At 44.2% G+C, this 25,418-nt stretch overlaps 2 protein-coding genes across 2 annotated transcripts in view; both read right to left on the bottom strand.

Annotated features, from left to right (window-relative positions):
- LOC144484873 (uncharacterized) overlaps positions 1-25,418 on the bottom strand; it is a 186,099-nt gene that overhangs the window by 152,311 nt on the left and 8,370 nt on the right. The gene's annotated exons all lie outside the window — the stretch shown is intronic.
- LOC144484904 (uncharacterized) lies at positions 1,356-25,386 on the bottom strand. Its single transcript, XM_078203272.1, has 5 exons — positions 25,382-25,386; positions 23,052-23,432; positions 10,060-10,073; positions 5,261-5,367; positions 1,356-2,297 (listed from the first exon to the last, which is right to left on the bottom strand). Exons 1-5 carry the CDS (start codon positions 25,384-25,386, stop codon positions 1,443-1,445), a joined length of 1,362 nt encoding a protein of 453 aa, XP_078059398.1. The 3' UTR covers positions 1,356-1,442.

Here is a 25,418-nt window from a genome sequence, read left to right as displayed (position 1 = left end):
TGAATTAAATCACAGACAGAAAACCTCAAAGCTTGAAGCAATTCACAAATATCATACATACACAAGCAGAGAAACTTAGCATGTTCTTTACAACAACAATAACCAGAAGCATCAAGCATTTTTGTGGTTCTGTTTTTAAACTTCCAGAAATGCCTTTAATTAAAGACACAAGGTGAGGTTAATTCCCCAGAAAGATGAACCTTAACAAATGTAGCCCAAAACAATGATAAAACACATCTACAAACATCCACACAAAACAAACAAAACACACAGATTCTCACAGCTCGTAAATTTCAAACAATGAATCCTCAGCATTCTCTCTCAGAGCTATAGCTTCTTAAAGTGGCAGAGCACTACAAGCTCACAACTCCTTGATTGAAATAAGATACAAGATCCTTCATTCTAACAACCTTTTTTAAGCCAACTTCCTGGGCCTGATTTTATAGGCAACATCTAGTCTTTGTTGCTTTAAAATACCAAACACGTTACCACCTGCAAAATCTTTGTTCTTTATCTGGAGTTGAGGTGACAACACGATAAAATTCTCAGTTATTCCAAATGCGTCCAGGCTTAAAATTTCCACATTTAACTGGTTCCTATAAATCCTCAATTATAAAATAAAATAGATGCATAAAATCTCAGCAGTCGAGAAAACTCGAAATGTTAGCTCGATTCTCTCTCCACAGATGCTGTCAGATCTGCCGAGATTTTCCACCATTTTCTGTTTTTGTTTCAGATTCCAGCATCTTTTTGTGTTCATTTACCGGAGTTATCCCAATTCCTTTATTGTCCAGGACAATATATTCTCAATATCTTTAAAACAGAAATTAAACATTTGATTTCAGGTATTAACATATTCTGTTACTTTGTTCTTTATTGTCGATGTCAGGCTGGAGTTGTTCCCTTGGAGCAAAGGAGGTTGAGGGTAGATTTGATAGAGGTGGACAAGATTCTGACAGGTTTAGATAAGGTGGACAAAGAAAAGCTGTTCCCATTAGCTGATAGGACAAGGACGAGGGGGGACACAGATTTAAGGTTTTGGGTCAGAGATGCAGGAGAGGATGTGAGGGAGAATATTTTGATGCAGCGAATGGTAATGACCTGGAACTCGCTGCCTACAAGGGTGGAAGAAATGGAGACAATAAACAATTGCAAAGGAAATTGGATGGGCATCTGGGGGAGTTTCAAACAGAAATGCTGACTAAATATCTCTGAACTTCCTCACACCCTGTCACTCTGTGATCCGTGTGAAATTTGAAACCAGGTATTCGAAACAAGACTCAAAGAGCATCAGCCCACTGGAGACAAAGTTGTGAGACCGGCCAGTCCAGCAGAAAGAAACCCTCCGACCCTCCCCATTGACCAACTGTGAGAATGAATAAAATGCAGTCCTGGATGTAATTGAGAGCAGAAACAATAACAGCAGAATCCAACCCCTGGAATCACTCGTGAACTTGTTGGTGTTTCAGCAGCTGGGATGAAACTCTAAATCCTTTCCCACACTGGGAGCAGGTGAATGGCCTTTCCCCAGTGTGAATGCGCTGGTGTCTCTGCAGGCCGGATGAGTCAGTGAATCCTTTCTCACACTGAGAGCAAATGAACGGCCTCTCCCCAGTGTGAACTCGCTGGTGTGTTTGCAGGCTGGACAATTGAGTGAATCCCTTCCCACACTGAGAGCAGGTGAATGGTTTCTCCCCAGTGTGAACTCGCTGGTGTGTCTGTAGGTTGGATAACTGAGTAAATCCCTCCCCACACTCAGAGCAGATGAACGGTTTCTCCCCACTGTGAAGTCGCTGGTGTCTCTGCAGGCTGGATAATGCAATGAATCCCTTCTCACACTGAGAGCAGGTGAATGGCCTCTCCCCAGTGTGAACTCGCTGATGTGACTGCAAGTATGATAACCGAGTGAAACCCTTCCCACATGCAGAGCAGGTGAACGGCCTCTTCCCAGTGTGAACTCGCTGGTGTGTCTGCAGGGTGGATGAATGACTGAATCCTTTCCCACACTGAGAGCAGGTGAATGGCCTCTCCCCAGTGTGAACCCGCTGGTGTGACCTCAGGTTGGATGACCATTGAAATCTCTTTGTGCAGTGAGAGCAGCTGAACGGTCTCTCCTCAGTGTGAATGCGTTGGTGGGACACCAGTTCTCCAGAGCTTTTGAATCCACTCCCACAATCAGAGCACTTAAAGGGGCTCTTCTTGGTATGAGTCACTTTGTGATTCAGCAGGTTGGATAACTGAATCCCTTCCCACACACAGAGCAGGTGAACGGTCTCTCCCCAGTGTGACTGCGCCAATGAATTTCCAAATCAGATGGAGCTTTGAATTGCTTCTCACAGTCCCCACATTTCCACGGTTTCTCCATGGTGCGGGTGTCCTTGGGAGTGTCCAGGTTAAACAGTCAGTTAAATCTCACACAGAACACGGGTACAGTCTCGCCCCGCTGTGAATGTCACCGGTTAAAGCTCTTTCCACACTCAGTGCACAGGAACACTCTCACTCAGGTGTGTGTGTGTCGGTGCATTTCCAGTCACACTGATGTTTAAAGTCTTCGAAAGCAGGCAGAGCAGAGAAACATTTCTCCTTCTAGATTCAAAGATCGATGATATTGAGGTCCCGATCAATTGAGTGACTGTCAGATGTTAATGTGACGTTTGTTTCAAAATTTCATTCTGTAAATCCTCACCTTCTGATAACCTGTAAATGAGTTTGAAAAAGTCATCAGTGTCAGTACAGGATAGAAATTCAGAACAGATAATTCAAGTTCCTATGGAACATTCTTTCCTCTCTCATTCCCCAAAAGCTGTGAATCTCCATCCCACACACTCTCCCTCCATTCTCACTCTGCTGTATCTAATAAACACCCTCCCAATTCTCCTGAAGGTGCTGATTGAGGCTGACTGACAGATTCATGCTCTCTGCTTCCTGTCCTGGACACAGTAAGAAGTCTCACAACACCAGGTTAAAGTCCAACAGGTTTATTTGGTAGCAAAAGCCACTAGCTTTCGGAGTGCTGCTCCTTCATCAGGTGACTGGGAGTTCTGTTCACAAACAGGGCATATAAAGACACAAACTCAATTTACAAAATAATGGTTGGAATGCGAGTCTTTACAGGTAATCAAGTCTTAAAGGTACAGACAAAGTGAGCAGAGAGAGCGTTAAGCACAGGTTAAAGAGAGGTGTATTGTCTCCAGCCAGGACAGTTAGTGAGATTTTGCAAGCCCAGGCAAGTCGTGGGGATTGCAGATAGTGTGACATGAACCCAAGATCCCGGTTGAGGCCATCCTCATGTGTGCGGAACTTGGCTATCAGTCTCTGCTCAGCGACTCTGCGTTGTCGTGTGTCGTGAAGGCCTCCATGCAGAATGCCAGCCTAACAGAAATATCACTATGTTCCTCAACTAAAAATGTTTTAAATGGATTGTTTGTGAGTGAAGATACAGGGGGGTTGTGACTGATGCTGATATTGAACTTGCTGCCAAGGTGGGTGATCATAGAGTTTTACAGCATGGAAAGAGGCCCTTCAGCCCATCGTGTTTGTGCCAGCCATCAAGCACCATTCTATTCTCATCCCTTTCCACACTTGGTGCGTAACCTTGTATGCTATGGCATTTCAAGAGCTTATCTAAATTCTTCTTAAATGTTATGATGATTCCCACCTCTACCACCCTTTCAGGCACTGAGTTCCAGATTCCCACCGCCCTCTGGGTGAAAACATTTTCCCTCACATCTCCTATAATCCTCCTGCCCCTGAGCTTTAATCCATGCCCCTGGTTATTGACCCCTCTGCTGAAGGAAAAAGTTCCTTCCTATCCCCCCTATCTGTGCCCCTCAGAATTTTATACACCTCAATAAGGCCCCCTTCATCGTTCTCTGCTCCAAGAAAAACAATGCCAGCTTATCCAGTCTCTCTTGATAACTGTAACACTCCAGCCCAGCCAACACCCTGGGGAATCTCCTCTGCACCTTCTCCAGTGCAATTACATCCTTCCTATAGTGTGGTGACCAGAACTGCACACAGTACTCCAGCTGTGGCCTATCCAGTGTTTTATACAGCTCCATCATAACCTCCCTGCCCTTATATTCAATGCCTCGGTTAATAAAGGCAAGTATCCCATGTGCCTTCTCAACCACATTGTGTCCCTGTCCTGCTGTCTTCAGAGATCTATGACATGCACACCAAGGTCCCTCTGATCCTCTGTACTTCCTCGGATCTGACCATTTATTGTGCATTACCTTGTTAGTCTTCCCAAAATGCATTACCTCAAACTTTTCAGGTCTGAATTCCTTTTGCCACTGTTGTGCCCTTCTCACCAAAGTTTTAAAGTTTATTTATTAGTGTCACAAGTAGGCTAACATTAACACTGCAATGAAGTCACTGTGAAAATTCCCCTAGTTGCACCTGTTCGGGAACACTGAGGGAGAATTTAGCATAGCCAATGCACCAAACCTAAAGCACGTCTTTCGGATTGTGGGAGGAAACCGGAGAATCCAGAGGAAACCAAGCAGACATGGGAAGAAAGAGAGAGAGAGTGACCCAAACCGGGAATCAAACCCAGGTCTCTGGTTGTGTGATGCAGCAGTGCCACCCCGTCGATATCATCCTCTAATCTAAGGCTTTGCCCTTTGATATTTACCACATCACCAATTTTGTGCCATCTGCAAACCTACTGATCATACCTCCTACATTCTCATCCAGATCATTAACTTACACTAAAAACAAGGGACCCAGCACTAATCCCTGCGGAACACCACTGGACACAGACAGCTCATCAGAAAAACAGCATTCGACCATCCCCCTCTGACTCGTGCCACTTTTGGATCCAGTTTGGCAAATTACACTGGATCCCGTGGGCTCTTATCTTCTTCATCAGCCTCCCATGCGGAACCTTGTCAAAAGCCTTACTGAAGTTCATGTCCACTACATCAACTGCACTCCCCTCATCTACACACCTCCTCATCTCGAAAGTTCAACCAAATTTGTAATACTTGATCTCCCTTTGCCAAAATCATGTTGACTATCCTTGATTAATCCTTACCTCCCCAAGTGGAAAGTAATCTGTCCCTCAGAAGTTTTTCCAATAGTTTCCCTACTGCTGAAGTTGGACTCACTGGCCTGTAATTTGCTGGTTTTTTCCCTATGTCCCTTCTTGACTAATGGTACCACATCAGCTGTCCTCCACTCCTGTGGCACCTCTCCTGTGATGTGGAGATGCCGGCATTGGACTGGGGTAAACATAGTAAGAAGTCTCACAACTCACCCTGATGAACTCCCACTCGTCTGCTGAAGGGGCAGTGCTCTGAAAGCGAATGGCTTGTGTTCCCAAATAAACCGGTTGGACTTTCACCTGGTGTTGTACGACCTTTCCTGTGGCCAAAGAAGATTTGAAAATTATTGTCAGAGTGGCTGCAATCTCCTCTCTTGCCTCCCACAGCAGTCTGTGACACACCTCATCTGGAGCTGGGGATTTATATAATTTTAGGCCCAGTTCAAACCATTAATACCTCCTCCCTCTCGATGTGAAGTTGTTGAAGTGAATCACAAAGCTGCTCCCTGGTATCTATACTCTATACGACTCACCTGATGAAGGTGCAGTCTCAAACAAGCAGCCAAAAGCTCGTGATTCCAAATAAACCTGTTGGACTTTAACCTGGTGTTGTGAGACTTCTTACTGTGCTTTCTATACCTACATCACCCACCCCCACAGTGAATACAGATGCAAAGTATTAATTTAAAACCCCACCAATATCTCCCAGCTCCATGTACAAATTACCACATTGCTCCCGAATGGACCCTATTCTTTCCCTGGTCACCTCCTGCCCTTCACATGATGAAAGAACACCTTTGGATTTCCTCCCAGATGTTGGACGGAGAAGGGGGTTTTGGTCTGAAGCTCATCGGCCAACTTCCGCATTCACACAATGGAGGAAACGTGATTGGCTGGAGGACCAGAGAACGTCCGGTCCTCCACTCTTTTCCATTGGTCAATACCTCAGTATGCCGGTCAGGGGATGGGTTCCCCCGCACATGCGCAGCGTCCCCTCTCCCTTGGACATGCGCAATCCCGGGCCGGGGGGGGAGGGGGAGGGGGCGATCACCGAGTGGCTTCTCGCTCTGGCCGGAGCCATCAGCCGGTTGCCTGGAAACCTTGGCTCGAGGAGGTGCAGGGGGAGGGGGAACAATGGGTGGGGGCGGGGCTCCCGGGTCCGCGCGGCGGAGATCCCACCCCCTGACCTTCACTCTAAGGTATTGGCCAATGGGAAGAGTTGGAGGACCGGAACGACGCTGGTCCTCCAGCCAATCAGAGCGCAGGCTTTATGTTAATGCAGATTGAGCTTCAGACAGACTGAAACTTCCTCCTGTCTCTACCATCTGTGAGTAAAACACTTTCTTTTCTCCCCCTTTCCATTTCTTTTCTCATTCTGGGGGAAATAGGGGACTTGCAGCAACTGAAGGGAAAGGAAGTGAATCCAGGGAGGCTGCAGACTCTAGACAGGTTGGCCCAGGTCTCTCTCTCTCTTAAAGACATTGACATCCTTTGCTCCCTCAGCTTGAGACATTTATTTGTCTGGCTAAAAGGATGGTCTCTTTCCTAATGTTCACAATTAAAGGGTTTGTTTCCCCAGGCGATGGCTGACATTACGAAGGAGCAGCGCTCCGAAAGCTTGTGTGGCTTTTGCTGCCAAATAAACCTGTTGGACTTTAACCTGGTGTTGTGAGACTTCTTACTGACATTTAAGGGGACAGTAAATTAATATAGGATAGAGACATGTCGAGTGTTGTTATATGATATAGATTAGATATATTATTTATGACTCTGAAATAATATACATTTATTATTATTTATAGTCTTGTAATATAGAAACGTAGCTACGTTATATATTTCCAGTCATCTTCACAGGCAATTGTTATTCTTGAATTTCCTTTCCACAGGGATCATTGCAGGTTGAGAATCATTAAATATATTCCAGGATGAGTTAGACTGATTTTTGACTGACAAGACTGTCAAGGCTTATGGGGAACATATGGGGAAATGGAGAGAAAGCTAAGATGACGAGGGATTTCCTGATTCAAGGATGTGGTGAAGCTTTGGAATTCTCTAGCCTGGCGGCCTGTGGAGCCTCAGTCATCAAGAATTTTCAGGAGAGAGAGATTGGTTTCTAGATATTGAAGAAATCAAGGGAGATGGGTTTAGTGTGGGGAGAATGATGCTGAGGTAGATGAGCCAACGATCTCCCGGAATGGTTTAAAAGGCATGATAGGCCAAGTGGCCGACTGCAGCTCCTATTTGTTATGGTCTCTGTGTCCAGGACAGGAAGCAGTGAGCATGGATCTGCCAATCAGCCTCAATCAGCACCTTCAGGAGAATTGGGAGGGTGAATATTAGATACAGCAGAGTGAGAATGGAGGGAGATTGTGTGGGATGGAGATTTACAGCTTTTGGGGAATGAGAGAGGAAAGAATGTTCCATAGAAACTAGAACTGTCTGTTCTGAATTTCTATCCTGTACTGACAGTGATGACGTTTGCAAACTTGTTTTACAGGATATTGAAAGAGGAATCACATGCAGAAATCTCAATCGTCACATCTAGATCTGACAGAGTCATATTCCTTGGGACCTGAATATCATCAGCTTTTGAATCTAGAAGGAGAAATGATTGTCTGGTCTGTCGATTTGAAAGGATTTTAAATGTCAGTTTGACTGGAAAAGGACCAACACACTGCCACAATCAAATGAGAGTGTTCAAGTGCATTGACTAAAGAGCTGAATACAGATCACACTATTAACAGTGGGGAGAGACTGCACTCGTGTTGTGTGTGTGTTAACGAGGCTTCAACTGATTGTCCACCAAAGAGAGAGGCAAGGACACTGCACCATGGAGAAACCATGGAAATGTGGGGCCTGTGGGAAGAGATACAGATACCCATCAGAACTGGAAGTTCATTGGCGCAGTCACACTGGAGAGAGGCCATTCACCTGCTCTCAATGTGGGAAGGGATTCAGTCAGTTATCCGAGCTGCGGACACACCAGCGAGTTCACACTGGGGAGAGGCCGTTCACCTGCTCTCAGTGTGGGAAGGGATTCACTCATTCATCCAACCTGCGGGCACACCAGCGAGTTCACACTGGGGAGAGACCATTCACCTGCTCTCAGTGTGGGAAGGGATTCACTCATTCATCCAACCTGTGGGCACACCAGCGAGTTCACACTGGGGAGAGGCCGTTCACCTGCTCTCAGTGTGGGAAGGGATTCAGTGAATCTTCCCGCATGAGGAGACACCAGCGAGTTCACACTGGGGAGAGACCATTCACCTGCTCTCAGTGTGGGAAGGGATTCACTCAATTATCCCACCTGCGGACACATGAGCGAGTTCACACTGGGGAGAAGCCTTTAACATGCTCTCAGTGTGGGAAGGGATTCAGTCAGTTGTCCACCCTGCAGACACACCAGCGAGTTCACACTGGGGAGAGACCATTCACCTGCTCTCAGTGTGGGAAGGGATTCAGTCAGTTGTCCAACCTGCGGAAGCACCAGCGAGTTCACACTGGGGAGAGGCCATTCACCTGCTCTCAGTGTGGGAAGGGATTCATAGTTTCATCCCAGCTGCTGAGACACCACCAAGTTCATGAGTGATTCCAGGGGTTGGATTATGCTGTTATTGTTTCTGCTCTCAATTACATCCAGGACTGCATTTTGTTCATTCTCACAGTTGGTCAATGGGGAGGGTCGGAGGGTTTGTTTCTGCTGGACTGGCCGGTCTCATGACTTTGCCTCCAGTGGGCTGATGCTCTTTGAGTCTTGTTGCAAATACATGGTTTCAGATTTCACAAGGATCACCGAGTGACAGGGTGTTAGGAAGTTCAGAGATAATTAGTAAGGATTTCTGTTTGGAACCCCCCAGATGCCCATCCAATTTCCTTTGTAATTGTTTATTATCTCTACTTCCACCACCCTCGTCGGCAGCGAGTTCCAGGTCATCACCATTCACTGCATCAAATTATTCTTCCTCACATCCCCCCCTGTATCTCTGACTCAAAACTTTAAATCTGTGCTCCCCTCGTCCTTGTCCCATCAGCCAATGGGAACAGCTTTTCTTTGTCCACCTTATCTAAACCTATCAGAATCTTGTCAGGAATGTGTAGCCGGAAATCCCTCCCTCACAGCACTGTGGGTGTACCTACACCTCAGGCATTGTAACAGTTCAGGAAGGCAGTGTTGGGGTTGACCATGGCCGAGGCAGCTACATACAGCCACATATTCTGTTATAATTGAAGGACTGCAGATTGAATGTGAGGCATTATGGGACTGGACTATCTTGACCACATTCCTGTGACTGCTCAATTTCTGCAATCACGGACCATTAAAGCTGCTTAGCAAAACTCCGAAAGAGGACCTTGTGAGAATATTTACACAGAATGAGTGAGGATTAAACTTATTCCATAAGTTTGGGCAGCATGGTAGCACAGTGGTTAGCACTGCTGCCTCACAGCGCCAGGGACCCGGGTTCGATTCCTGGCTTGGGTCACTGTCTGTGTGGAGTTTGCACATTCTCCCCGTGTCCCCGTTTCCTCCGGGTGCCCCGGTTTCCTCCCAAAGTCCAAAGATGTGCGGGTTAGGTGGATTGGCCTCGGGAGTCAGGGGGACTAGCTAGGACAAATGCATGGGGGATAGGGCCTGTGTGTGAATGTGGTCGGTGCAGACTCGATGGGCCAAATGGCCTCCTTCTGCACAATAGGATTCTATGAATCTATGAATAACCAGCTGATATTCAGTGGCTGAGATATCCGAATCTGTAAAAAGGGGGTCTGACCAATCAACAAACGGTGGTAAGTAGATTAAAAAGCATTCTCAGGCATTGCTTAAATTATTTTATCATACATTTGTGATAAGAACTGTGAAGGTCTTGTGACCCGTAGTCGGTGAAGTGACGGTACACTCCAAGTAGCACTGGACTGAAAAGTGGATCTCTAAGAGTGGATTCTAATGGTTATAATCCAACCCAAGCATGGCCAGTGAAAAATCCAGAGCTCGAGTGAGCACCAGACAGATTTCTTACCTGTCTTTTGGAAACTAAGAACAAGAAACTTATCGATAAAATGATTTGAGAATAGAGCCAACATTTTGAGTCGAGATGACACTTCATAGGAGCTCTCATGAAGGGTCATCCAGACTCGAAACGTTGGCTCTATTCTCTCTCTACAGATGCTGTCAGATCTGCTGGGATTTTCCAGCATTTTCTGTTTTTGTTTTACTTTTATAATGAATGATTAGTCTGATTGGAATCCCCACGACCCTCCTGCAAAACAGAGAGAAAGTGGTGGCAAAAGGAGAATAAGGATATGGATGATAGAGTCTGGGTTCTGATTCTCCGAGCCCATGTTGGATTAACAAAATGAGTGAACCAGTTTATAAAGAATAGAAATTACCCATCCCTCACAAAAACTGATCAAATTAAAATAGGTTGAGAACATGACAAAAAAATTAATAGATGAAGTTTAAAATCAAGTTTCTTTTGTTGTTAGAGAGGGGATTTTTCACAGTAACTTCATTGCAGTGTCAATGTAAACTTACTTGAGACTATTAATAAACTTTAAGTTTTTTAAAGTTATTTTGTTCGAGGGGTTCAGAATAGGTGATTGAAACAGGGTGGACTGACTTAGACTAACGTAGAATAAGGACCACAACATGCCTTATTTATATTATACAAAGGTACTGTCTGCATGGAGACACATATAACCACTGGTAGAGAATTTAAACATGTATTTCAAATTTAAATATGTACTTTTTGTACTAAAATGTATACCTTGGCCAAACTGCAGACTGCCCTGAAGCATAATGGGATAAAAGCTGAGTGAGACAGGCCACATTCTGTCAGAAGAGTGAAGCCACAGAGCACAGTTTTTATCAGTATGAGTTATAAAAGTAAACGCTTCCCAGACACTAGAATGAATAGAATTATTCATTTTTTACTGATAAGGGATGGCTCAGCAGACAGTGGAAAGGAACTTTTGAACCCTATAACCTATGTAATAGAAGTTGCTGAGAGTCAGTTAGAAAGCAACCTTTGAACCCTATGGACCCATGTAAGTGAAAGTTGCAAAGTAACAGTGGGCAGGAACTTTCAGATTCTACAGACCAATGAATTTCCATTCTTCCAGAAGATAGGATGTTATTGGCCAAGGTAAATATTGTACACGAACACGATTGGAGCATCCAGTTAGGATGACAGAGTGGGCGGGTGAAATGAATTTTCAAAATAGTATAACTACACGGCCAATGTATTGTAACTTTAGAAAGGAGTTGGACTGCTCAGCTGCCTTTCTCAATAAGTAATGCCTTTAACCAGTATACTGTCTTTTGCAAATCATTGTATTAACTGGGTTCAGCTCAATACTTAGCCTCCGAGAAAAACCCCCATCATATGTAAAGTGAAGTAATTGTGGGCCAAGTTTTTTCTGCTCACTCCCCACCTCTCTAGGTTCTGTAGAAAAGTTAACCCTTTCAGCAGTCAGTTCATTTGTTTGTAAATCACCTGGAAACTCATGTGTCTATTTTAGTTTTTGATTGAGGATTTATGGGAACCAGTTAAATGTGGAAATTTTAAGCGGAGCCTGGAGGAATTTGGAAGAACTGTGAGGATTTTATCGTGTTGTCACCTCAACCCCAGATAAAGAACAAAGATTTTGCAGCTGGCAACATGTTTGGGATTTTAAATCAACAAAGACTTGATGTTTCCGATAAAATCAGGCCTTGGAAGTTGGCTAAAAAAAAGTTTAAGTTATAATGAAGGGGAATGAAGGCTCTTGTATCTTATTTTAATCAAGGAGTTGTGAGTTTAGACCATAAGACATCGGAGCAGAAATAGGCCACTCGGCCCATCGAGTCTTCTCCGCTATTCAATCATGGCTGATATTTTTCTCATCCCCATTCTCCTGCCTTTTCCCCATAACCCCTGAATAATCCCCTTAATAATCAAGAACCTATCTATCTCTGTCTTACAGACACTCAATGAACTGACCTTCACAGCCTTCTGCGGCAAAGAGTTCCACAGATTCACCACTCTCTGGCTGAAGAAATTCCTCCTCATCTCTGTTTTAAAGGATCATCCCTTTAGCCTGAGGTTGTACCCTCTGGTTCTAGTTTTTCCTACCAGTGGAAACATCCTCTCCACGTCCACTCTATCCAGGCCTCGCAGTATCCTGTAAGTTTTAATAAGGTACCCCCTCATCCTTCTAAACTCCAATGAGTACAGGCCCAGAGCCCTCAACCGTTCCTCATACGACCAGCTCTTCATTCCAGGGATCATTCTTGTGAACCTTCTCCGGACCCTTTCTAAGACCAGAATATCCTTCCTTAGATGTGCGGCCCAAAACTGCTCCGAATACTCCAAATGTGTCTGACCAGAGCCTCATACTGTCTCAGGAGTACATCCCTGCTGTTGTATTCTAGCCCTCTTGACATGAATGATAACATTGCATTTGCCTTCCTAACTGCCAACTAAACCTGCACATTAGCCTTAAGAGAATCTTGAACAATGACTCCCAAGTCCCTTTGTGCTTCTGATTTCCAAAGCATTTCCCCATTTAGGAAATAGTCTATGCCTCCATTCCTCCTACCCAAGTGCATAATCTCACACTTTTCCACATTGTACTCCATCTGTCACTTCTTTGCCCACTCTCCTAGCCCATCAAAGTCCTTCTGCAGCCCCCCTGCTCCCTCAATACTACCTGTCCCTCTACATATCTTTGTATCATCTGCAAACTTAGCAACAGTGCCTTCAGTTCCATCTTCCAAATCATTAATGTATATTGTGAAACGTTTGTGGTGCTCTGTCGCTTTAAGAAGCTATCGCTGCGAGAGAGAATGCTGAGGATTCATTGTTTGAAATTTACGAGCTGTGAGAATCTGTGTGTTTTGTTTGTTTTATGTGGATGTTTGCAGATGTGTTTTATCATTGTTTTGGGCTACATTTGTTACGGTTTATCTTTCTGGAGAATTAACCTTCTCTTGAGTCTTTAATTAAAGGCATTTCTGGAAGTTTAGAAACAGAACCACAAGAACGCTTAAGGAATTAATTTCAGTTATTGTTGTAAAGCACATGCTAAGTTTCTCTGTTTGTGTGGATGATATTTGTGGGTTGAATGCTTCAAGCTTTGAGGTTTTCTGTCTGTGATTTAAATCAAACAGATTTAAATAAAGGACGTGTAATTAATGAAGCTTTTTTTCACAAAAGTTGTGAACCTAGAACCACATTCACTGGCCAGAGACATGATTCCAGGATACTGTGCTAAACTTGTGAGAATTTTAATCCGGATTCAAACTCACACATGTGAGAATGAGAGAGTTTTAATTGTAATGGTTATTTAAAATTTGGGACATGTGAAATAATTCTGACCATTCCTGTGTTCATTGAATCATAGAATCCCTCCAGTGCAGAAGGGACCATTCGGCCCATCAAGTCTGCACCGAGTCTCTAACAGAGCACCTTACCCAGGCCCTCTCCCCCATCCTATCCCTGTAACTTACACAGTTACCATGGCTAACCTATCAAATCTGCACATCTTGGGACACTAAGAGGGAAATTAGCATTGCAAATCCACCTAACCCGCACATCTTTGGTCTGTTGGAGGAAACCGGAGCACCCCGAGGAAACCCACGCAAACATGGGGAGAACATGGAAAGTCCACATGGACACTCACCCAAGGCTGGAATTAAGCCCGGGTCCCTGGCGCTGTGAGGCAGCTGCGCTGACCACTGTGCCACCATGCCACCCTATAGTTGAGGCCAAAACATTATCTGATTTCAAGAAGATATGAAATATAGCTCTTGGGACTAAAGGGATCAAGGGATATGGAAGGAATTGGGGAATGAGGATATTGAATTCGATGATCAGCCATGACCAAGATGAATGGTGGAGCAGGCTCAAAGGGCCGAATGGCCTACTCCTGCTTCTAGTTTCTATGTTTCTCTCCACTGTGCCAGCATTCCATCCAGTGGCACAGTGGTTCGCACTGCTGCCTCAAAAAAGCAAATACAACAATGGCTTTGGCATCTGCTACAATGTGACTGACAGTTTGACAACGGAGCCAAGGGCATCAGGAGCAACTGATCCACTGGGAGGTGGAGAAGAATGTGACGGAGATTACGAGCGGGTCCTTGATAGGTTTTCTAAAGAGATTCAGAAAGGAAATAGTGAGTTGGAAAAAGTCCAGAATAAATTAATTTCCAGTTACATTGGAAACCTGTTGCCTCACAGCTGAGTACAAAATATAAAGAGTTGAGGGAACTGGTGGATAAGCTGCAGAATGGAGCTGATTGCTGGCAGGAGAGCACGTCTGACCTGGACAATCAGTTACATTGGGAACAGGGGGCAGATGATAGGGTGAGTGGAGCTCAGAAAAATCTACTGCTGTTCGGCCAAACTCTGGAACAAGATATTGATTTACAGTCAGAAAATATCAGATCAAGTGAAGAGTTAGAAAATGCCATGGGGACATTGAGAAAGTTAACTCAGCCACAAAGTGACACCTCCCTGAGACAGAACACTCCCTGTGTTTAGCTAACATCAAACAACCTGAGACACAAATCAGTCACCAGCGAGCAGATGTAGTTGTTTTCTCCAAAAAAAAGAATCACTGAAAGCACTCCCCCCTCTCCTCTGCCTCTCCTGTGTGATAAGGGAATGCAGGTGTGTGAGGTTAGCCATGACTTCTGCACCATCATGATCCACAACCCTTACTCCAAGTTGGTTTGCTCAGTTGAAGGAATACTATACATTTGAGTCATAATTATTGAAGCAGGGTGTTGTTTGAAAGCATCAGAGATTCGAAGAATTCGTTTGGAAAGGGAATAAAAATTAATTTAATTTGAACTGCCGTGTGTTTCTGTTTGAAATAAATTCAGACTGTACTAAAATGTGAAAGGAATGTATTTGGGTTTGAAATTAAGTTGTTCAAGGTTAGAATTGTGAAGGCCAATTTGCTCCCAAAACACAAAGATAAGGCTGCAGTTTGGCAGCAAACCAGTTCCAACTTTCCAAAACATCGGAGTTAAAATTGTTGAGATTCTGTTAACAACACATTTCACAAAGTATTTCTTTCAACTTTGATGAAGCAGCAAATATTGTAAATTGAAATTGGTGTTCAAAAAAGACAGATAAAAGAGATGAAGTTTGAACAAAATTGAACAAAATAACATGAGAGAAGTTTTTTAAATTATATAAATTGACACAATTGCCAAGTTTCCTCTGCCCACTCCCCGCCTCTCTCGGTTCCACAGAGAAGTTAACCCTTTCAGCAGACAGTCGATTTTTATAAATCTCCACACAGCCTTTGTTTTTTAATGTAACCTGTGATTGGACATATTAACTCACTGGGATCTTGGCCAGAGCCAGATGGATTGTTTGTGTTTTTTAAAGAGGTGACGATGTTTTCCAGCTCTGAGTGAAGTCAACAGTTTTGAGAATTAAAGCAGAGAATAAGAGAGTTTACTTTTCAGAAAACCACCAAGCCTGCTTAGGATATTGGAATTGATAAACATCTGACGTGAGTTGCTATTTTAAGCATTGAAAATGGAAATCACCTGTTGTTTAAGGGAAAGAACAAAGTTGAAAATGCCTGGAATCATTCACAAATTTGGGGCAGCATGGTGGCACAATGGTTCGCACTGTTGCCTCACAGTAAGAAGTCTCACAACACCAGGTTAAAGTCCAACAGGTTTATTTGGTAGCAAATAGGCCAGGGACCCGGTTCAATTCCCGACTTGGGTCACTGTCTGGGTGGAGTCTGCACGTTCTCCCTGTGTCTGCGTGGATTTACTCCGGGTGCTCCAGTTTCCTCCCAGTCGAAAAGACGTGTTGGTTAGGTGCATTGGCCATGCTAAATTCTCCCGCAGTGTGCCAGAGCAGGCGCCGGAGTGTGGCGACTAAGGGATTTTCGCAGTAACTTCATTGCAGTGTGAATGTAAGCCTACTTATCATTAATGAATAAACTTTGACTTCAAATATTCTTAAAGTTTTTAAAGTTTATTTATTAGCGTCACAACGAGACTTACATTAACACTGCAATGAAGTTACTGTGAAATGTTTGGTTTCTTTTTAAAGATATTACGAGTATGTTTCATGTTTTAAAAGATTCTCCAGAACTACACTCCAGAAAGTGTAGTTTAAAGGAATGCATACATTCGGGTACGGAACATTCTGGTAAAGGGGAAGTATAGACGAGGTAAATGAGGTGACAGCTTTTTCTTGGAGATATTTAAAGTTTATTTATCAGTGTCACAAGTAAGGCTTACTGCAATGACGTTACTGTGAAATTCCCCCAGTCACCACATTCCGGCGCCTGTTTGGGACAATGCTCCTAACCAGCACGTCTTTCAGTCTTTGGGGGGAAACCGGAGTACCCGGAGGAAACCGACGCAGACACGGGGAGAATGTGCAAACTCCACACAGACAGTGACCCAAGCCGGGAATCAAACCCAGATCCCTGGTGCTGTGAGGCAGCAGTGCGAGCCACCGTGCCACCCCTTGTTTGTTTCTTTGTCCATGAACTATTTGAGAGAACTGAATTTTATAATCTGGCCACCATCTGAGACATTGGGATTGTCCAGGGGGAAATAAGCAAATATGTCGAGATGGAAAACCCCTTTGACCCCGGCTTTTGACTTTCTTTTGAAGTTTCCAGCAGAATTATTGGATGGTGCATCCTTTGAAAGAGAGTGGAATTCAGGATGATGATTGGTAAAATACCCAGCACCATCGCTTTAGACCTGATAAACCTTTCACAAATACACAACAAGGATTTGTGGGAGAGGACAGAGAGATAACAACAAGCAAGACAAAGTACATGTCTGGTTCATAACAACAACATGAGAGACAACATTTAACATGTAGGGAAATGTGTGAAGATGGCTTCTGAGTGTGAGACTCCAACAGAGAATTAAAGAAGGAATTGGAACACTGATGTGAGATTGCAGAATTGGTTTGTAAGTTGTGAATGAACTAACATCCGAGAGTGCACAGTGCAGCTGTACTGAAGAGTGAAGTGTGGCACGGTGGCACAATGGTTAGCAGTGCTTCGTCACAGCGCCAAGGACCCGGGTTCAATTCTGGCCTCGGGTGACTGTCTGTGTGAAGTTTGCACAATCTCTCCGTATCTGTATGGGTTTCCTCCAGGTGCTCCAGTTTCCTCCCACACTCCAAAGATATGCAGGTTAGGTTGATTGGCCATAGTAAATTGCTTCATAGCGTCAGGCGGACTAGCAGGGTAAATAAATGGGGTTTTGGGGATAGGGCCTGGATGGGATTGTGGTCAGTGCAGACACGATGGGCCAAATGGCCTCCTTCTGCACTGTAATGATTCTATGATTCAAATGGGACTTTCTCAGCTGCTTGACTAACAGCGTGACATGAAATGGTTAATATGACCTGAAGAGTAAGAAATCATTTTGAAATGATCAAGGCACTGACACAGACTCCAGAGAAACTGACTGGAAGAACAAATTAAAGTCAATGGAATATTGGATTGGGACAAATAAAGGCGGGGGAGAAATAATACTGAATAAGAATTATTACAAGATGAAGCAGGTTAACATAAGAACAGAAGAACATAAGAAATAGGAGCAGGAGTAGGCCATCTAGCCCCTCGAGCCTGCCCCGCCATTCAATAAGATCATGGCTGATCTGAAGTGGATCAGTTCCACTTACCCGCCTGATCCCTATAACCCCTAATTCCCTTACCGATCAGGAATCCATCTCTCCGTGATTTAAACATATTCAACGAGGTAGCCTCCACCACTTCAGTGGGCAGAGAATTCCAGAGATTCACCACCCTCTGAGAGAAGAAGTTCCTCCTCAACTCTGTCCTAAACTGACCCCCCTTTATTTTGAGGCTGTGCCCTCTAGTTCTAGTTTCCTTTCTAAGTGGAAAGAATCTCTCCATCTCTACCCTATCCAGCCCCTTCATTATCTTATAGGTCTCTATAAGATCCCCCCTCAGCCTTCTAAATTCCAACAAGTACAAACCCAATCTGCTCTGTCTCTCCTCATAATCAACACCCCTCATCTCTGGTATCAACCTGGTGAACCTTCTCTGCACTCCCTCCAAGGCCAATATATCCTTCCGCAAATAAGGGGACCAATACTGAACACAGTATTCCAGCTGCAGCCTCACCAATGCCCTGTACAGATGCAGCAAGACATCTCTGCTTTTATATTCTATCCCCCTTGCGATATAGGCCAACATCCCATTTGCCTTCTTGATCACCTGTTGCACCTGCAGACTGGGTTTTTGCTTCTCATGCACAAGGACCCCCAGGTCCCTTTGCACAGTAGCATGTTGTAATTTTTTTCCATTTAGATAATAATCCAATTTGCTCTTATTTCCTCCAAAGTGAATAACCTCGCATTTGTTAACGTTATACTCCATCTGCCAGATCCTCGCCCACTCACTCAGCCTGTCCAAATCACTCTGCAGACCTTCTACGCCCTCCACACGATTCACTTTTCCACTTATCTTTGTGTCGTCTGCAAACTTTGTTCCCCTACACTCAGTCCCCTCCTCCAGATCGTCTATATAAATGGTAAATAGTTGAGGCCCCAGTACCGATCCCTGCGGCACGCCACAAGTTACCATCCGCCAACCAGAAAAGCACCCATTTATTCCGACTCTCTGCTTCCTGTCAGATAGCCAATCCCCAATCCACGCTAACACCCTACCCCCAACTCGTGTGACCCAATCTTCTTCAGCAACCTTTTGTGAGGCACCTTATCAAACGCCTTTTGGAAATCCAAAAACACCGCCTCCACTGGTTCCCCTCCGTCAACCGCACTAGTCACATCTTCATAAAAATCCAACAAGTTTGTCAAGCACGACTTTCCCCTCATGAATCCATGCTGCGTCTGCTTAATTGAACCATTCTTATCCAGATGGCCTGCTATTTCTTCTTTAATGATGGATTCCAGCATTTTCCCAACTACAGACGTTAAGCTAACCGGCCTGTAGTTACCCGCCTTTTGTCTATTTCCTTTTTTAAACAGCGGCATAACATTAGCCGTTTTCCAATCCGCCGGCACTACCCCAGAATCTAACGCATTTTGATAAATAATCACTAACGCATCCGCTATTACCTCTGACATTTCTTTCAGTACCCTGGGATGCATTCCATCCGGGCCCGGGGACTTGTCCACCTTCAGTCCCGTTAGTCTACCAAGCACTGCCTCCCTGGTAACATTAATTGTATTGAGTACCTCTCCTCCTACCAACCCTCTATCGTTAATATTCGGTAAACTATTTGTGTCTTCCACCGTGAAGACCGACACAAAAAACTTATTTAAAGTTTCAGCCATTTCCTCATTTCCCACTATTAAATCCCCCCCTCTCGTCCTCCAAGGCTCCAACATTCACTCTTGCCACTCTATTCCTTTTTCTATATTTGTAAAAGCTTTTACTATCATTTTTTATATTTAGGGCTAGCCTAACTTCATAACCTATCTTTCCTTTCTTTATCGCTTTCTTAGTCGTTCTTTGTTGTTTCTTAAAGTTTTCCCAATCTTCCGATTCTCCACTATTTTTGGCCACTCTGTACGCATCGGTCTTTAATTTAATACTCTCCTTAATTTCCTTCGTTATCCATGGCTGGTTATCCCTTTTCTTACAGTCCTTCTTTATCACCGGAATATATTGTTGCTGAGAACTGAAAAGGATCTCCTTAAAAATGCTCCACTGTTCCTCAGCTGTCCTACCTACCAGTCTGCTCTCCCAGTCCACCTTAGCCAATTCAGCCCTCATCCTATTGTACTTCTCTCTGTTCAAACAGAGGACAGTGTTATGGGACCCTACTTTCTCCTCTTCCATTTGTATCAGAAATTCAACCACATTGTGATCACTTGACCCAAGAGAGTCCTTCACAAGAACATCCTTAATTCTACCTACCTCGTTACACATTACCAGATCTAAGATAACTCGTTCCCTCATCGGTTCTGTAACATACTGTTCAAGGTAACTATCCCGACAGCATTCTAAGAACTCTTCCTCCATCCCACTCCTTCCAACTTGAGTCTGCCAATCAATATGCAGTTTGAAGTCCCCCATCATTATTGCCGTTCCGTTTTTGCACGCATCCATTATTTGCTTGTTTATAGCCCGCCCCACCTCAACATTATTATTTGGGGGCCTATAGACCACGCCTACTAGTGTCTTTCTCCCCCTACTATTCCTTATCTCTACCCATAATGATTCCACATTTTGTTCCTCAGAGCCTATGTCATCCCTCACTACTACCCTGATATTAAGCCACCCCACCACCTTTTCCTTCCTGTCTATTCTTCCTAAATGCCTGATACCCCTGGATATCCATCTCCCAGTCCTGGTCTCCCTGCAGCCACGTTTCTGTAATGGCCACTAGATCATACCCATTTGTGCTGATTTGCACCATCAACTCATTAACTTTGTTCCGACTGTTTCGTGCATTCAGGCAAACTGTCTTTATTCCAGCTTTTATCTGGACCCGATTTGATGAAACACTATCAACCTCTCCCTCGCCCTCTACTCCTTTAACTACTTGAATGCCCTCATTCACTTGCACTCGCTCCCTCTCCTCTACCATTGATTTCGTAATTCCTCTTACCTCTGCACCCTCCCCCCCCCATAAATTAGTTTAAAGCCCGATCTACAGCCCTAGTGATATGATTCTCCATGACTCTGGTCCCAGCAAGGTTCAAACGGAGACCATCCCATCTATACAGGTCCCATCTGCCCAAATACGGGTGCCAATGCCCCATGAATTCGAACCCATTCCTCCCTCACCCATCCTTGAGCCACGCATTCGTCTCCTTAATCCTATTAACCCTGTGCCAATTCGCACGTGGCTCAGGTAGTAATCCAGAGATTACCACCTTGTTGGTTCTGCTTTTTAATTTGTCCCCGAGCTCTTCATACTCCCTCTGTAGATCCTTAGTTCCTGTTTTGTCTATGTCATTGGCACCTACATGGATCACGACAACTGGATTTTCACTCTCCCACTCCAAATTCCTCTGCAGCCCAGATGAAACATCCTGGACCCGAGCACCAGGCAGGCAACACAACCTATGGTATTCCTTATCCTGGTCACAGAGAACAGTGTCTATGCCCTTAACTACACTATCCCCAATTACTACTACATTTCTCTTTGATTTCTCCATTAAGGGACAGCTTGAGAATTTTTTGAATCTATGCAATTTATACAGCAATTATATGTTATCACTGCTTTTATATCCAATTATACTGCTTCAATTATATCTAAAAACTAGTTGTGAGAAGGGGATTGTAAGGGGGATGGAAGTTAACTACCTTGTGCTAAGCCAATGAGGAAAAGGGGGAAAATGCCAGAGTGAATGAATAGATTGAGTAAAAGGGGTGATAGATGTAACACCCTGCGTTAGAGTAAAATCACATGTTAATCAAATGCTCCACATCAAGGTTCTAATATCAGCAAGGTTGTTTACTTGTTTGAGGAACAAACAGTTTCTGGATTACAGACAAGTCTTTGGGTGAAGTTTTAATAATAAACCTACATAGGCAAGATAGGAATTTTTGAACAATGTTCTGTGTTCTGACTAACAGTATAACATTTATACCTGTATTGTAGCTGAGAGCTGTGTTAAAATGCTCAGTGGGATTTGTGAGTGATCTTGGGCTTTGCAGGTTGGACTCTAGTTGTGGAGGTACTGAGTGCCCCTGGGGCAGGATTTTGGGAAATCCCCTTTGGTTCAGGACCCCGAGGAAGATTCACATTTCTACTTGGGGTGGTCACCCAATGGAGTTAGTGAAAGTCATCAGTGTTATTCATAATTTTACCTTTCTAAAAATAAACTTTCAAATGGGAATGGGAAAACGAGCTGTCGTCCAGAAGCCAGTGTTGAGTGTTGTGAGGTACTGAGGAGGGTATCAAGGTCGCAGGAGTGTACGGGCAGACAGGAAGGTGGGTTGAAGTGTGTCTACTTCAATGCAAGGAGCATCCGGAATAAGGCAAATGAACTTGGAGCGTGGATTGGTACTTGGGACTACGATGTTGTGGCCATTACGGAGACATGGTGAGAACAGGGACAGGAATGGTTGTTGGAAGTTCTGGGGTATAGATGTTTCAGTAAGAGTAGGGAAGGTGGTAAAAGAGGTGGAGGAGTAGCATTGTTAATCAAGGATACTTTAACGGCTGCAGAAAGGTAGTTCGAGGGGGATCTGCCCACTGAGGTAATATGGGCTGAAGTTAGAAATAGGAAAGGAGCGGTCACGTTGTGAGGAGTTTTCTATAGGCCCCCAAATAGTAATAGAGATGTGGAGGAAGAAATTGCAAAGTAGATTATGGATAGGTGTGGAGGTCACAAGGTAGTTGTCATGGGTGACTTTAACTTTCCAAATATTGATTGGAACCTTTATAGGTCAAATTGTTCAGATGGGGCAGTTTTTGTGCAGTGTGTACAGGAGGGTTTCCTGACACAATATGTGGATAGGCCGACAAGAGGTGGGGCCACATTGGACTTGGCCCATTTCATTACCCAGTACCAAGTGTTCGGTTTGTTTGTGGGAGAGCACTTTGGAGATAGTGACCACAATTCGGTGTCTTTCGTTATTGCAATGGAGAGGGATAGGGCCGTACGGCAGGGCAAGGTTTATAATTGGGGGAGGTGTAATTATGATGCGATTATTTTGATGCAGCGAATGGTAATGACCTGGAACTCGCTGCCTACGAGGGTGGAGGAAGTGGAGACAATAAACAATTACAAAGGAAATTGGATGGGCGTTTGGGGCATTTCAAACAGAAATGCTGACTAAATATCTCTGAACTTCCTCACACCCGGTCACTCTGTCATTCTTGTGAAATTTGAAACCAGGTATTTGCAACAAGACTCAAAGAGCATCAGCCCACTGGAGGCAAAGTTGTGAGACCGGCCAGTCCAGCAGAAAGAAACCCCCCGACCCTCCCCATTGACCAACTGTGAGACTGAACAAAATGCAGTCCCGGATGTAATTGAGAGCAGAAACAATAACAGCAGACTCTCATTCCCATATTCACTTGTGAACTCGCTGGTGTCTCAGCAGGGTGGATGAATGACAAAGTCCCTTCCCACACTGAGAACAGGTGAATGGCCTCTCCCCAGTGTGAACTTGCTGGTGTCTCTGCAGGTGGGATGACCGAGTGAATCTCTTCCCACACTGAAAGCAGCTGTATGGTCTCTCCCCAGTGTGATCTCGCTGGCGTGTCTGCAGGCTTGATACCTGAGTAAATCCCTTCCCACACTGACAGCAGGTGAATGCACTCTCACCAGTGTGAACTTGCTGGTGTCTCTGCAGAGTGGATGAATCAGTGAATCCCTTTCCACACACCCAGCAGGTGAACGGCCTCTCCCCAGTGTGGCTGCGCCGATGAGCTTCCAGTGGAGAGGGCACTTTGTATCTCTTCCCAGTGTGTTGTGCCTGATTCAATCGACAGACAGTTTATTGAGTTACGCCAGCGGGGAGAAGCCACAGGGGCTGACCATGTGTAACTCCACCCAACACAGAATATCATCAATTCTTATCCAGTTACTCAGCCCATCCCGGCTGGACACAATCCAATCAGAATGGTGATAGATTACATACATTATAGGCTCAATAAAATTAGTATCTGGGCATTATGGAGCTTTGTGATCATCTCATGGACAGGTTCCCCCATCATGATGCTTTCCAGACCCCCCTTGGGGGGGGTCTTTCTTGGGCTTTCTTTGTACATAGACTCCCTTAGTTAGAAATGGGGTGGATTAAAAGTTCTCAAATGGACGTCAGCACCCTTCCCTTGTTTTAATCTAATGACCACATGGTCTGGCAACATTTCTATTTAATAATCTCTCTTTTTAAACTCTTTTCTTCAGTATCCAATTCCAGAATTTACTTTTCTTTATGTTACTTGCGTCAGGAATAAATCTTTGGACCTGACAGGAAGTTTAACCCAAGATCAATCCAACACAGGATTGGTCAGAATCATTTCACATGTGTCAAATTTTAAATAACCATTACAAATTAAAACTCTCATTCTCACATGTGTGAATTGTATCCGGATTAAAATTCCCACATGTTTAGTAAAATATCCTGGAATCCTGTCTCTGGCCAGTAAATATGGCTCCAGGTTCATAACTTCTGAACAAAAAAAGTTTTATTAATCACACTTCCTTTTTTAGAAATCTGTTTGATTTAAATCACAGACAGAAAACCTCAAAGCTTGAAGCGTTCAACCCACAAATATCATCCATACACAAACAGAGAAACTTAGCATGTGCTTTACAACAACAATAACCAAAATTAATTACTTAAGCGTTCTTGTGATCCTGTTTTTAAACTTCCAAAAATGCCTTTAATTAAAGATTCAAGATCAGGTTAATCCGCCAGAAAGATAAACCTTAACAAATGTAGCCCAAAACAATGATAAAACATACCTACAAACATCCACATAAAACAAACAAAACACACAGATTCTCACAGCTCGTCAATTTCAAACAATGAATCCTCAGCATTCTCTCTCACAGCTATAGCTTCTTAAAGCGACAGAGCGCTACAAACTCACAACTCCTTGATTAAAATAAGATCCAAGATCCTTCATTATAACAACCTTTTTTAAGCCAACTTACAAGGACTGATTTTAGAGGCAACATCTTTGTTGATTTAAAATCCCAAACACGTTACACCCAAACACCAGCAAAATCTTTGTTCTTTATCTGGGGATAAAATTCTCAGTTATTCCAAATCCCTCCAGGCGATGCTTAATATTTCCGCATTTAACTTATTCCCAGAAAACCTCAATTATAAACTAAAATAGACATGAGTTTCCGGGCAGTCACAGGAATATGGTCAAGATAGTCCAGTCCCACAATGCCTCACATTCAATCTGCAGTCATAGAAACCCTACAGTACAGAAAGAGGCCATTCGGCCCATCGAGTCTGCACCGACCACAATCTCACCCAGGCCCTACCCCCATATCCCTACATATTTTACCTGCGAATCCCTCTAATCTATGCATCCCAGGACACTAAGGGGCAATTTTAGCATAGCCAATCAGCCTAACCCACACATTTTTGGACTGTGGGAGGAAACCGGAGCAGCCAGACACGAGGAAAATGTGCAAACTCCACACAGACAGTGACCCAAGCCGGGAATTGAACCCAGGTCCCTGGAGCTGTGAAGCAGCAGTGCTAACCACTGAGCTACCATGCCACCCCACCACTGTGCTACCGTGCCGCCCCTTCAATTATAACAGAATATGTGGCTGTATGTAGCTGCCTTGGCCATGGTCAACCCCAACCCCTTCTTGAACTGCTGCAATGCCTGAGGTATATGTCCACCCACAGTGCTGTTAGGAAGGGACTTCCAGCTGCATATTCCAGACTTTCACGAGACTGTACGTGGATA

The sequence above is a fragment of the Mustelus asterias genome, unplaced genomic scaffold (assembly GCF_964213995.1).
Source record: "Mustelus asterias unplaced genomic scaffold, sMusAst1.hap1.1 HAP1_SCAFFOLD_130, whole genome shotgun sequence".
Lineage (NCBI taxonomy): Eukaryota > Metazoa > Chordata > Chondrichthyes > Carcharhiniformes > Triakidae > Mustelus > Mustelus asterias.
This window is presented reverse-complemented; position numbering and strand designations above follow the sequence as displayed.

Coding starts and splice junctions, on each gene's coding strand:
- LOC144484904 (XM_078203272.1), bottom strand. Junction 2,298..5,260: donor ACGAGTGGGAGTTCATCAGG/GTGAGTTGTGAG, acceptor TTTGGAAATTCA/TTGGCGCAGTCACACTGGGG.